Source organism: Octopus sinensis, linkage group LG30, assembly GCF_006345805.1.
Source record: "Octopus sinensis linkage group LG30, ASM634580v1, whole genome shotgun sequence".
Taxonomy (NCBI): Eukaryota; Metazoa; Mollusca; class Cephalopoda; order Octopoda; family Octopodidae; genus Octopus; species Octopus sinensis.
Window position 1 is genome coordinate 502,516 of NC_043026.1, and position 12,517 is coordinate 515,032.

The window sequence follows — 12,517 nt, forward strand, 5'->3', positions numbered from 1 at the left end:
CTCAGTTTTTGGTAGGTCTTGACAGATACGTTTATATCGATTGGGACAGTCATATCAATGAGGAGGCATGTTCTTTGTCTGAAGTCTTTCAATATAATGTCTGGCCTATTTGCATCTATCTTCCTGTCAGTTTGAATGGTGAAGTTCCAGAGGAGTGAGATGTGGTCATTTTCAAGCACAGGAGGTGGATCATGTTCCCACCAGTTTTTTTCATGGGGCAAATCCAGGTTTTTGCAAATTACCCAGTGAATATATTGTGCAGCTCTATCATGCCTACTGAGGTACTCTGTAGGCGCTAGAAGACTGCATTTGGAGACAACATGGTCAATGGTTTCATTTTGTTGTCGGCATACACGACATGTTGGGCTACTGCCGTTCTTTAATATGTTGGCCTGGTAGTTTCTTGTTGGTAGGCATTGATCTTGAGCTGCTATGATAAACCCCTCTGTTTCAGATTTTAAGCCAGAGGCCATTAGCCATTGATGGGTCAGGGCTTTGTCGATATCTGCATTATTCGCTCTCTTTGGGTATTTGCCATAGAGAGGTTTTTCTTGCCATTCAGAATATCTAAGGCCGCAGTTTTGGCACGGTTTTTTCATGCGCCTAGCTTTTTCTGTGCTTGTTTCTTGTATATCTATCTCTAATTCCGAAATTGGTTGTATTCGGAATTCACTTATTATTATTATTATTATTATTTTATTATTATTATTATTATTAATATTATTATTATTATTATCATTATCATTATTATTATTATTATTATTATTATTATTATATTATTATTATTATATTATTATTATTATTATTATTATTATTATCATTATTATATTATTATTATTATTATTATTATTATTATTATTATTGTTATTATTATTAATATTATTATCATTATCATAATAATAATAATATAATAATAATAATATAATAATATAATAATAATAATAATATAATTATTATTATTATTATCAGTATTATTATTATTATTATCATAATCATTATTATCATTATCATTATTATTATTATCATTATTATTATTATTATTAATTATTATTATTATTATTATTATTATTATTATTATATTATTATTATTATTATTATTATTATCATAATCATTATTATATTATCATTATTATTATTATCAGTATTATTATTATTATCATTATTATCAGTATCATTATTATTCTTTTTTGCTTCTTTCAAATTTGCTTCCATTTCTGCCGAGTGCCTTCCCGACTCCTAGGGCAAAGAAACTCATAGTATACATTGGTAGGCATTAAACTCAACTCAATAGTTCGTTCATTTTTTTTAAAGTGAAATTAAAATACATGGGTAGTAATAGTTCTCACATCGACAATGCTCTTCTCTATTATTATTATTATTATTTTTAGTATTATTATTTTTATTACTATTATTATTATTATTATTATTATTATTATTATTATTATTATTATTATCATTATCATTATTATTATTATTATTATTATTATTATTATTATTTATTATTATATATATTATTATTATTATTATTGTTGTTGTTGTTGTTGTTGTTGTTGTTGGTGGTGGTGGTGGTGTTTATTGTTCTTATTACTGTTGCTGTTTCTGCTATTATTATTTTTGCTGTTGTTGTTGTTGTTGTTATTATTATTATTATTATTATTATTATTATTATTATTATTATTATTATCATTACTATTATTATGTTTTTAATGACGCCAAATAGGGTGATGGAAGATCTTTTGGGGGAATAGAGAGAGAAAAGACAACAGACAGAGACAGCGACAGACGGGCAAACAGACTGACAGAGATTGTCCCAGATACGTGTAAATAAAAACAGGATGATCGCGAGCGGAATACCTTTGACAATAGCACAGCTCGATCGGGCTTGTCCAGGAGCAAAACGGCAAAAACAAAAACATTGATGATTATTACACCTACGACACCCTGATAATATAGCCATAGTTATTGTATTTCTGAATAAATGATGAGATCGTTACGGCCTGAAAAACTGTGGTTATAGATCTGCTCAGTTACGACTCAACAAAAAGAGTTATAAGTTTAAAGACTGTCCCAGCCTCCAAGTCCATCAGGCCGCAACTTGTTACCATTTGTAAGGAGTTTAAATGACCGAGAGTACAATACTACCTGATTAGAGAACATCCGTCCATCACTGGGGTTGACACTGCTCCAGCTGTCAGTTGTGCTTATTTTAATAGAGTGGACTGAAGTAACGTGAAATTGAAGTACCTTGTCGAAGGGTTCAGATATCACAATCTTATGACCGTGGGAGACCACAGGACCTTAACCTGTGTTAAGCTGTCAGTTGTGCTTATTTTAAATAGAGTGGACTGAAGTAACGTGAAATTGAAGTACCTTGTCGAAGGGTTCAGATATCACAATCTTATGACCGTGGGAGACCACAGGACCTTAACCTGTGTTAAGCTGTCAGTTGTGCTTATTTTAAATAGAGTGGACTGAAGTAACGTGAAATTGAAGTACCTTGTCGAAGGTTCAGATATCACAATCTTATGACCGTGGGAGACCACAGGACCTTAACCTGTGTTAAGCTGTCAGTTGTGCTTATTTTAATAGAGTGGACTGAAGTAACATGAAATTGAAGTACCTTGTCGAGGGGTTCAGATATCACAATCTTATGACCGTGGAGACCACAGGACCTTAACCTGTGTTAAGCTGTCAGTTGTGCTTATTTTAAATAGAGTGGACTGAAGTAACATGAAATTGAAGTACCTTGTCGAGGGGTTCAGATATTACAATCTTATGACCGTGGGAGACCACAGGACCTTAACCTGTGTTAAGCTGTCAGTTGTGCTTATTTTAAATAGAGTGGACTGAAGTAACATGAAATTGAAGTACCTTGTCGAGGGGTTCAGATATCACAATCTTATGACCGTGGGAGACCACAGGACCTTAACTGCTACACCACGCATCATATTCTTAAATCTAACACACACACACACACACACACACGCACGCACGCAGACACACACACAAACACACACATACATTTACATACGCATGCATATACACACGAACACATACACATATACGCGCGCAGGTTCAGACACAAGCACAAACAACCGCTCACTCATGCACACGAAGTATTTAGATTATGAAACAAAACCTACCTTTGGTGGGGCTACTGGCAGCACCTACGCTTTCAGTGGTCAACGGGAGAATTTGTTAAATCTGTCCTCTATGGCTGTCCAGTAATTTCCTCAGCTGGGATGACCGTCCACTTATATTAGTAATGTTCCAAAATATCAAGGTTGGCCACAAGATATGACAAGTTAGCTTGGGAAGTTAAGCAGTTGTGGTCGATGAAAAAGGTAGCAGTAGTACCAATAATTGTCGGAGCCCTAGGAACAGTGAGCAAAAATCTCGAGAAGTACAAGGAACAAATAGGGGCTGCAATAAGTGTAGAGCACTTGCAGAAAACAGTATCGCTTAGAACCGCTCGAATACTCCGGAAGGTGCTCGAAAAAGAAGAGGTGTTACCTTAGATCACAGGTCAACACTGTTCGTAGATGTCAAGCCAGATCTCCTCCAAATGCCTCTTTCAAATGCCTCTTTCAAATGCCGCCGAGGTCAACTTTGCCTTTCATCTTTTTCGACTCAATAACGAGTACCAGTTGAGCAAAATTCTGTGTTATTGATTATCCTTTTTTTACAAAATTTCAGGCCTTGTGCCTATAATAGAAAGTATATTATCCACTGCTTTCAAAACTTCAACAGAAACTGAAAAGAATGTATATATATATATATATATATATACATGTGTGCGTGTACGTCTGTGTGTCTGTGTTTGTCCTCCTAGCATTGCTTGACAACCGATGCTGGTGTGTTTATGTCCACGTCACTGTCCCTTGGTATTAATCCAGAGCTTCTGCTAATGCTATTGTTCGTTGCTTTCAGGATTACAACGGACGTCAACACTGTCTCTAAATGTGAAACCGGAACCCAGGTTTTCGAACTGTCCACCGATGGCAAGAGTATCCGCTTCTGTCACGAATATCTGCTGATATCACGCCTCTGTACAATAGCCAATGATGTCCACTTTGGTCAGCAGACTTGATTGAAATGAATTCTGTCCAATTTGCTAATATATCTCCGCTAACACACTACAAAACAAGGGGTGTTATGTGCCATTATGAACAGTCACGCTTCACCGAGCAGATTCGATAAACAGACGCGAAATCAATAAGATGTGTCCGTTGTCGTTGCTGTTGTTGTTGTTGGTGGTGATGATGGGGTGGGGTGGTGGGGGTGTTAGTGATGGTAGGAGTGGGAAAGACGAGTGCGGTTGTGGTGGGTGTGGTTGTGGTGTTGGAGAAGTGTGTGGGGGTGATGCTGGAAGTGGCAATGGTGGTGGTGGTGGTAGTGATAATGGTGTTGCAGATGATGGTGGTGATGGTAGGTGCGGTGGTGTCGGGTGGGGGTGTGGGTGGGGTGGGGGTGATGGTGGTATTGTCGCGGTGCTGGCTCTCTGGTTACTGAGTGGGGGGAGGGCGGTGGGGATGAAGGCTGTGATGTTTACGGAAGTGGTGGTGTTGATGAGGTTGGGCATTGTAGGAGTATCGGTGATTCGTAATCATTAAGTGGTTTAAAGATACAGGCATACACACACACACACACACACACACACATATACACACATACACACACATACACACACATACACACACATACACATACACAATGCTGACACACGCATACATACGCACATGTACACTGCATGCACACACACACACACACACATACACATACACAAATGCTGACACACGCATAATACGCGCACACACACACACACACACACATACATACGCACATGTACACTGCATGCACACACACACACACACATACACATACACAAATGCTGACCACACGCATACATACGCACATGTACACTGCATGCACACACACACACACACACACACCACATACACATACACAAATGCTGACACACGCATACATACGCACATGTACACTGCATACACACACACACACACACACACCACATACACATACACAAATGCTGACACACGCATACATACGCACATGTACATGCATACACACACACACACACACACACACATACACATACACAAATGCTGACACACGCTACATACGCACATGTACACTGCATACACACACACACACACACACACATACACATACACAAATGCTGACACACGCATACATACGCAAATGTACACTGCATACACACACACACACACACACACACATACACATACACAAATGCTCACACACGCATAATACGCGCACACACACACACACACACACACACACACACCACACGTATCATAGCAGAATTATTTTCCATGAAATATGGAGCTACAGGTGATCAGTTAATTAATATACAGATAATTAGTGCAGATCTGCTTACATTATTTATGCATAAAACTTTGCTTGAATCTCTTCCACTGCAGCCTCGGGTCAACCAAAGACTTGAGGGAGGATTTGGTAGACGGAAACCCAAAGAAGCCCGTCGTGTGTGTGTGTGTGTGTCCGTGTCCTTGCATCTCTCTTTGTCCCCAATATCGTGTGACAACCGGTGTTGGTTTCTTTACGCCTCATCATTTCGAGGTCGATTAAATAAGTACCAGTTGCGCACTTGGGTCGATATAATCGACTTAATACCTATGTCTGTCCTTGTTTGTCCCCTCTGTGTTTAGCCCCTGTGGGTGATAAAGAAATAGGTATTTCGTCTGCCGTTACGTTCTGAGTTCAAATTCCGCCGAGTCGACTTGCCTATCATTCTTCGGGGTCGATTAAATAAGTACCAGTTGCGCACTTGGGTCGATATAATCGACTTAATCCGTTTGTCTGTCCTTGTTTGTCCTCTTTGTGTTAGCCCCTTGTGGGTGATAAAGAATAGGTATTTCGTCTGCCGTTACGTTCTGAGTTCAAATTCCGCCGAGGTCGACTTTGCCTATCATTCTTTCGGGGTCGATAAATTAAGTACCAGTTACGCACTGGGGTCGATGTAATAGATAGAGAGAGAGGGGGAAGTGTGTGTGTGTGCGTGTGTGTGTGTGTGTGTGTGTTGTGTGTGTGTGTGTGCATGCGTGTGTTAGTTTCTTTACTAAAACTGATAATCATGAACCACCGACAGTTTCAAGTGTCACCACCACGACTACACCAAATAACAACAATAACAACACTACACGCGTTCGTGCTTATCAGGCTATCTACCAATCCCACCGTGTTTACTGGAGCGTGTTTAGTACAATAACTTCATATTAAAACTAGCCTATCTTTGTTTCAATCGAGAAATGATACGTGGACAATCATTGGCATGAAAAGTATCAATATCTGTTGCCTTTACTAACCTTTGTGGACAGTTTTTATTTCATTGGACATTAGACATAACAGTGGACATAGCTGTCATAATCGGACGGTCCGAAACCGAAGCTTGTGTTGATATCCTGAGACCGCGCAGGCCTCTGTTGTAGTTTTGGAAGCGGTGCATAATATGGTGTGTGTGGTCATTTTTGGTACTCTCGGACATTACCGATAAAAGAGGACAGTCGCCCAGCAGTAAGCATTAGTGTACAGTGAGAGTGGACATTCCTAACGTTTTTCTCGTTGACCACTGAGAGCATTAGGGCTCCTTCTATCCACTACAAAGGTAAGATACTGTTTTATAAGCTTCAGCTTGTTGCTTTGTGTGTGTGTATGTGCATGCGGCATGTGGGTGCGCGCGCGCGTGCTTGTATGTTGTGTGTGTGTGTGTGTGTGTGTGCATGCGTGTGTTAGTTTCTTTACAAAACTGATAATCATGAACCACCGACAGTTTCAAGTGTCACCACCAACGACTACACCAAATAACAACAATAAAACACCACACGCGTTCGTGCTTATCAGGCTATCTACCAATCCCACCGTGTGTTTACTGGCGGTGTTAGTACAATAACTTCATATTAAAACTAGCCTATCTTTGTTTCAATCGAGAAATGATACGTGGACAATCATTGGCATGAAAAGTATCAATATTGTTGCCTTTACTAACTTTGTGGACAGTTTTTATTTCATTGGACATTAGACATAACAGTGGACATAGCTGTCATAATCGGACGGTCCGAGAACCGAAGCCTTGTGTTGATATCCTGAGACCGCGCAGGCCTCTGTTGTAGTTTTGGAAGCGGTGCTAATATTGGTGTGTGTGGTCATTTTTGGTACTTCTCGGACATTACCGATAAAAGAGGACAGTCGCCCAGCAGTAAGCATTAGTGTACAGTGAGAAGTGGACATTCCTAACGTTGTTTCTCGTTGACCACTGAGAGCATAGGGCTTCCTTCTATCCACTACAAAGGTAAGATACTGTTTTATAAGCTTCAGCTTGTTGCTTTGTGTGTGTGTATGTGCATGCGGGCATGTGGGTGCGCGCGCGCGTGCTTGTATGTGGGGTGTGTGTGTGTGTGTGTAATGCATGCATAGTGTGTGTGTGTACATGCATGCATAGGTGTGTGTGTGTACATGCATGCATAGGTGTGTGTGTGTGTGCAAGAGAGAGAGAGAGGAGAGAGAGAGAGAGAGAAGAGAGAGAGAGAGAGAGAGAGAGAGGGTATTTCTTTATTCACCATAATGTTGAGAAAAAGAGGAGGCCCTGTGGTAAGTAGCTTGCTTACCAACCACATGGTTCCGGGTTCAGTCCCACTGCGTGGCACCTTGGGCAAGTGTCTTCTACTATAGCCTCGGGCCGACCAAAGCCTTGTGAGTGGATTTGGTAGACGGAAACTGAAAGAAGCCCGTCGTATATATGTATATATATATATATATATATATATATATACATGTGTGCGTGTATGTCTGTGTGTCTGTGTTTGTCCTCCTAGCATTGCTTGACAACCGATGCTGGTGTGTTTATGTCCACGTCACTTAGCGGTCCGGCAAAAGAGACCAATAGAATAAGTACTGGGCTTACAAAGAATAAGTCCCGAGGTCGAGCTGCTCGACTAAAGGCGGTGCTCCAGCATGGCCGCAGTCAAATGACTGAAACAAGTAAAAGAGTATACGTACATATAGTTGCATATGTATACTCACACACATGCACACACACTCATTATATATACTCACACACATGCACACACACTCCTTATATATACTCACACACATGCACACACACCCATTATATATACTCACACACATGCACACACACCCATTATATATACTCACACACATGCACACACACCCATTATATATACTCACACACATGCACACACACTCCTTATATATACTCACACACATGCACACACACCCATTATATATACTCACACACATGCACACACACTCCTTATATATACTCACACACATGCACACACACTCATTATATATACTCACACACATGCACACACACCCATTATATATACTCACACACATGCACACACACTCCTTATATATACTCACACACATGCACACACACTCCTTATATATACTCACACACATGCACACACACTCCTTATATATACTCACACACATGCACACACACTCATTATATATACTCACACACATGCACACACACCCATTATATATACTCACACACATGCACACACACTCCTTATATATACTCACACACATGCACACACACTCCTTATATATACTCACACACATGCACACACACTCATTATATATAAGGCGGTGCTTTAGCATGGCCGCAGTCAAATGACTGAAACAAGTAAAGAGAGAGAGAGAGAGAGGGGGGGAGGGAGACAATGTGTGTGTGTAAGAGAGAGAGAGAGAGTATTTCTTTATTCACCATAAGGTTGAGAAAAAGAGGGGACAATATGGGGACAGACAAAACAAACGTTGGGGGTCAGGGTATCGAATGAGACGAAACGTATGAATAAACAAACAATTAAAATATATACAATTAAATGAGAATGAGTGATTAACAAAAAATGAAGCGGAGGAAACGGTCGACCCCACAAACCACAGACTCACACTGAAGACTTTGCTTTATCCTTTTTTACATTCTCGTTTAAACAGGTTCTTTCACTCGCAACATGCTTGCTATGTACTTCCAGACTTTGCCTTTCTTCCTTTCGGGGTCGACTAAATAAGTACCAGTTACGCACTGGGGTCGATATAATCGACTTACTCCCTTGGTCTGTCCGTGTTTGTCCTCTCTATGTTTAGCCCCTTGTGGGCAATAAAGAAATATATATACTTCCATCTTTTACGAAACACACTTTGCGACAGGCATTTCTTCTCCAGCCTTATTTTCCGTTTCATGTGGAAAACTAGACAAACAGACAGACAGACAGAAAGAAAGAGCGTGTGGGTGCGTGTGTGACCAAGTGTGTGAGAAAGTGTGTTTGTGTGAATGTGAGCATGTGACTGTGTGTTTGTGCATGTGTGTGTTTGTGTGTTAGTGATAGTGTGTTAGTGTGTGAGTGTTAGTGTGTGCGTGTGTGTGTGTGTTTGTGTGTTTGTGTGTTTGTGTGTGTGTGTTTGTGTGTGTTAGTGTGTTTGTGTTTGTGTTAGTGTGTTTGTGTATGTTAGTGTGTTTGTGTGTTAGTGCTAGTGTGTTTGTATTTGTGTTTGTATCTTCCACTATTTCAGTATCACGTGTCAAAAGTGAAACAATAACATCTCTCTACTTTCACTTTGATAGTTTCACTATTGATACTGAAACTATTAAAGTGAAACTTTTATTAAAATGAAACTATTATCTCACATATACTCAGACATACATACATATATATTGGGTTGTCCGGAAAGTTCGTGCCGATTTAGAGTAGCTTACCTTTCGACTTATTTTAGAACATGGTTGAGTCCATAAAATAGGATTTGACTACACCTCCATTTAGAGCAGAGTTTATGTTCAACAAGAAGCTTTATATGCAACAAAATGGTTCATATTTGGCTGATTAAAAATGTAATGGCAAGTATTTATTGACCTTTTCCTTTCCTTTAAGAATCAGCACGAACTTTGCGGACAACCCAATATATAGTATATATATATATATATATATATATATATAATATATATTATATATATATATAAATTTAAATATAGTAGAGTGTATATGTATTGTATGTAAGTACGTATATCTCTGCTGATTCTAGGCTCAGGATTTACCGGTTTCCTTCTATTAGTCCAGCCATGACTACAACGCTGATATTAACCCTTGCAACAATTCTGACCGTTACCTCGAATCAAGAATTTGATGAAGCTTACTACAAACCTTTGGAAACTGGTTATTCCTATGGTTATATTGGGACATCTCCAACAGAACACTTCCCCACCGTATCAAGTCTACAGGAATGTGCCTTCTATGCTCTAAACAGCCAATCAGAATTCTTTACTTACAACAAAGTCAGCCGTGTTTGTAAGAATTACTCACCGAAAGATATAATGGAAGCCGTCAGCACGAGTGACACCAACGAGATTTCCTACTACAGAAGTAAGTGAGTTATCATCGTCATCATCATCATCATCATCGTTGTTGTTGTTGTTGTTGTTGTTATTATTATTATTATTATTATTATTATTATTATTATTATTATTATTATTATTATTATTATTATTATTATTTCAGGAAGAGAATGGATTAAAACTTATGCCATATCAATGGGAGCAAATTCGTTGATCTATAATTCCTTCCTCAATATAGGAAGTCCTTCAACTTGGAATGTGGACAAATGCAGTGGTATCTATTGTCCGAATTTCTTCCGGCATCCAATACTTGATATCTGGAACCATCTTCCAATTGAGCAGGTTTGTATACACACAGACACTTACGCTGCATATAGTCTTGAAGTGTACGGCAGTAAATTTAAGTATTTATACACGTACTCTTTTACTGTTTCAGTCATTTGACTGCGGCCATGCTGGAGCACCGCCTTTAGTCGATCTAATCGATCCCGGGACTTATTCTTTGTAAGCCCAGTACTTATTCTATCGGTCTCTTTTGCCGAACCGCTAAGTGACGGGGACGTAAACACACCAGCATCGGTTGTCAAGCAATGCTAGGGGGACAAACACAGACACACAACCCCCCCCCACATATATGTATACATATATACGACAGGCTTCTTTCAGTTTCCGTCTACCAAATCCACTCACAAGGCATTGGTCGGCCCGGGGCTATAGCAGAAGACACTTACCCAAGGTGCCATGCAGTGGGACTGAACCCGGAACCATGTGGTTGGTTAGCAAGCTACTTACCACACAGCCACTCCTGCGCCTATGCATGTATTTATTTTTAATATGATACAGAAATGCTTATTTTAATCTAATGCTTCCTTTGCGTATAACGGATCTTTATTCAGCCGGGCGGCAATTCGCAACAAGTACTGTTGTTCCATTGATTTCTTGGTTACTAGGCAGATTCAAAGTTCTATGATGTCCCTATAGCAACCGCCCAGAGCATAATCAACAAGCACAAGAGTTTCGACACTGTTAAAAACCTCAGTGGGCATGGAAGGAAACGTAAGGTGTCCCTCAAATTTACCGGGGACTTCTGCCAAAGACGAAGTATAGAAGCCGATGAACACTGTGCCCACCGTCACATATATATATTTTATGAATATAGTGTGGATGTATGTATGTAGGTATGTAGTCTATACATACATACATACATACATATATATATAATATAATATATATATATTATTATATATATATATATATATATATATATATATATATATATATATATATTGTATATATATATGCATATAAATATGTATGTATGTATATATATCTTCACATGTACATTATAGATAAATATATGCGTGTGTGGTGTGTCCGTGCGTCTATATATATATATATATATATTTATATATATATATATATATATATATTACGGAGATGTACTCGCATAGCAAGTGATTTGATCTGAGATCGTGTGCTGGAACGAAAACAATTGCAGCGTGGAAGGGTTATAAGCCATTTAAGAAACACCCAAAAGCCGTTCCATTCACTTCAACATTTAAGTTTAATTTGTCAAAATATTTTCGTCTCTAAAATCCGCGACCTGTTCACTGACAAAAATCCGTGATGCATCTCAAGGATTTTTGTCAGTGAACAGGTCGCGGTCTTAAAGCGACGAAATATTTTGACAAATTAAACTTAAATGTTGAAGTGAATGGAACGGCTTTTGTGTGTTTCTTAAATGGCTTACAAACACCTTCCACGCTGCAATTGTATATTATATATATATATATATATATACATATATATATATATATCGTTATATATATATATAATATATATATATCAATAAGCACTCCGTCGGTTACGACGACGAGGGTCCCAGCTCGTGAAATTAACGTGAAAGTGGCTCAGCACTCCACAGACACGTGTACTCTTAATATGGTTCTCAGGGAGATTCAGTGTGACACAGAGTGTGACGAGGCTGACCCTTTGAAATACAGGTACAACTCATTTTTGCCAGCTGAGTGGACTGGAGCAACGTGAAATAAAGTGTCTTGCTCAAGGACACGACGCGTCAGCGGGAATTGAACTCACGAC

At 39.0% G+C, this 12,517-nt stretch overlaps 2 protein-coding genes across 2 annotated transcripts in view; one reads left to right on the forward strand and one right to left on the reverse strand.

Moving 5' to 3' along the window:
* Window positions 1-3,336, reverse strand: part of LOC118768482 — a 7,415-nt gene extending 4,079 nt beyond the window's left edge. The window contains exon 1 of the mRNA XM_036515098.1: window positions 3,144-3,336. The gene's annotated coding sequence lies outside the window, so the exon portion shown is untranslated. The remainder of the gene's footprint in view (window positions 1-3,143) is intronic.
* A 3,198-nt stretch (window positions 3,337-6,534) lies between these two features.
* Window positions 6,535-12,517, forward strand: part of LOC115226727 — a 12,789-nt gene continuing 6,806 nt past the window's right edge. The window contains exons 1-3 of the mRNA XM_036515099.1: window positions 6,535-6,667; window positions 10,108-10,445; window positions 10,581-10,759. Of these exons, the coding sequence (XP_036370992.1) occupies window positions 10,145-10,445; window positions 10,581-10,759 (480 nt within the window). The 5' untranslated portion in view covers window positions 6,535-6,667; window positions 10,108-10,144. The remainder of the gene's footprint in view (window positions 6,668-10,107; window positions 10,446-10,580; window positions 10,760-12,517) is intronic.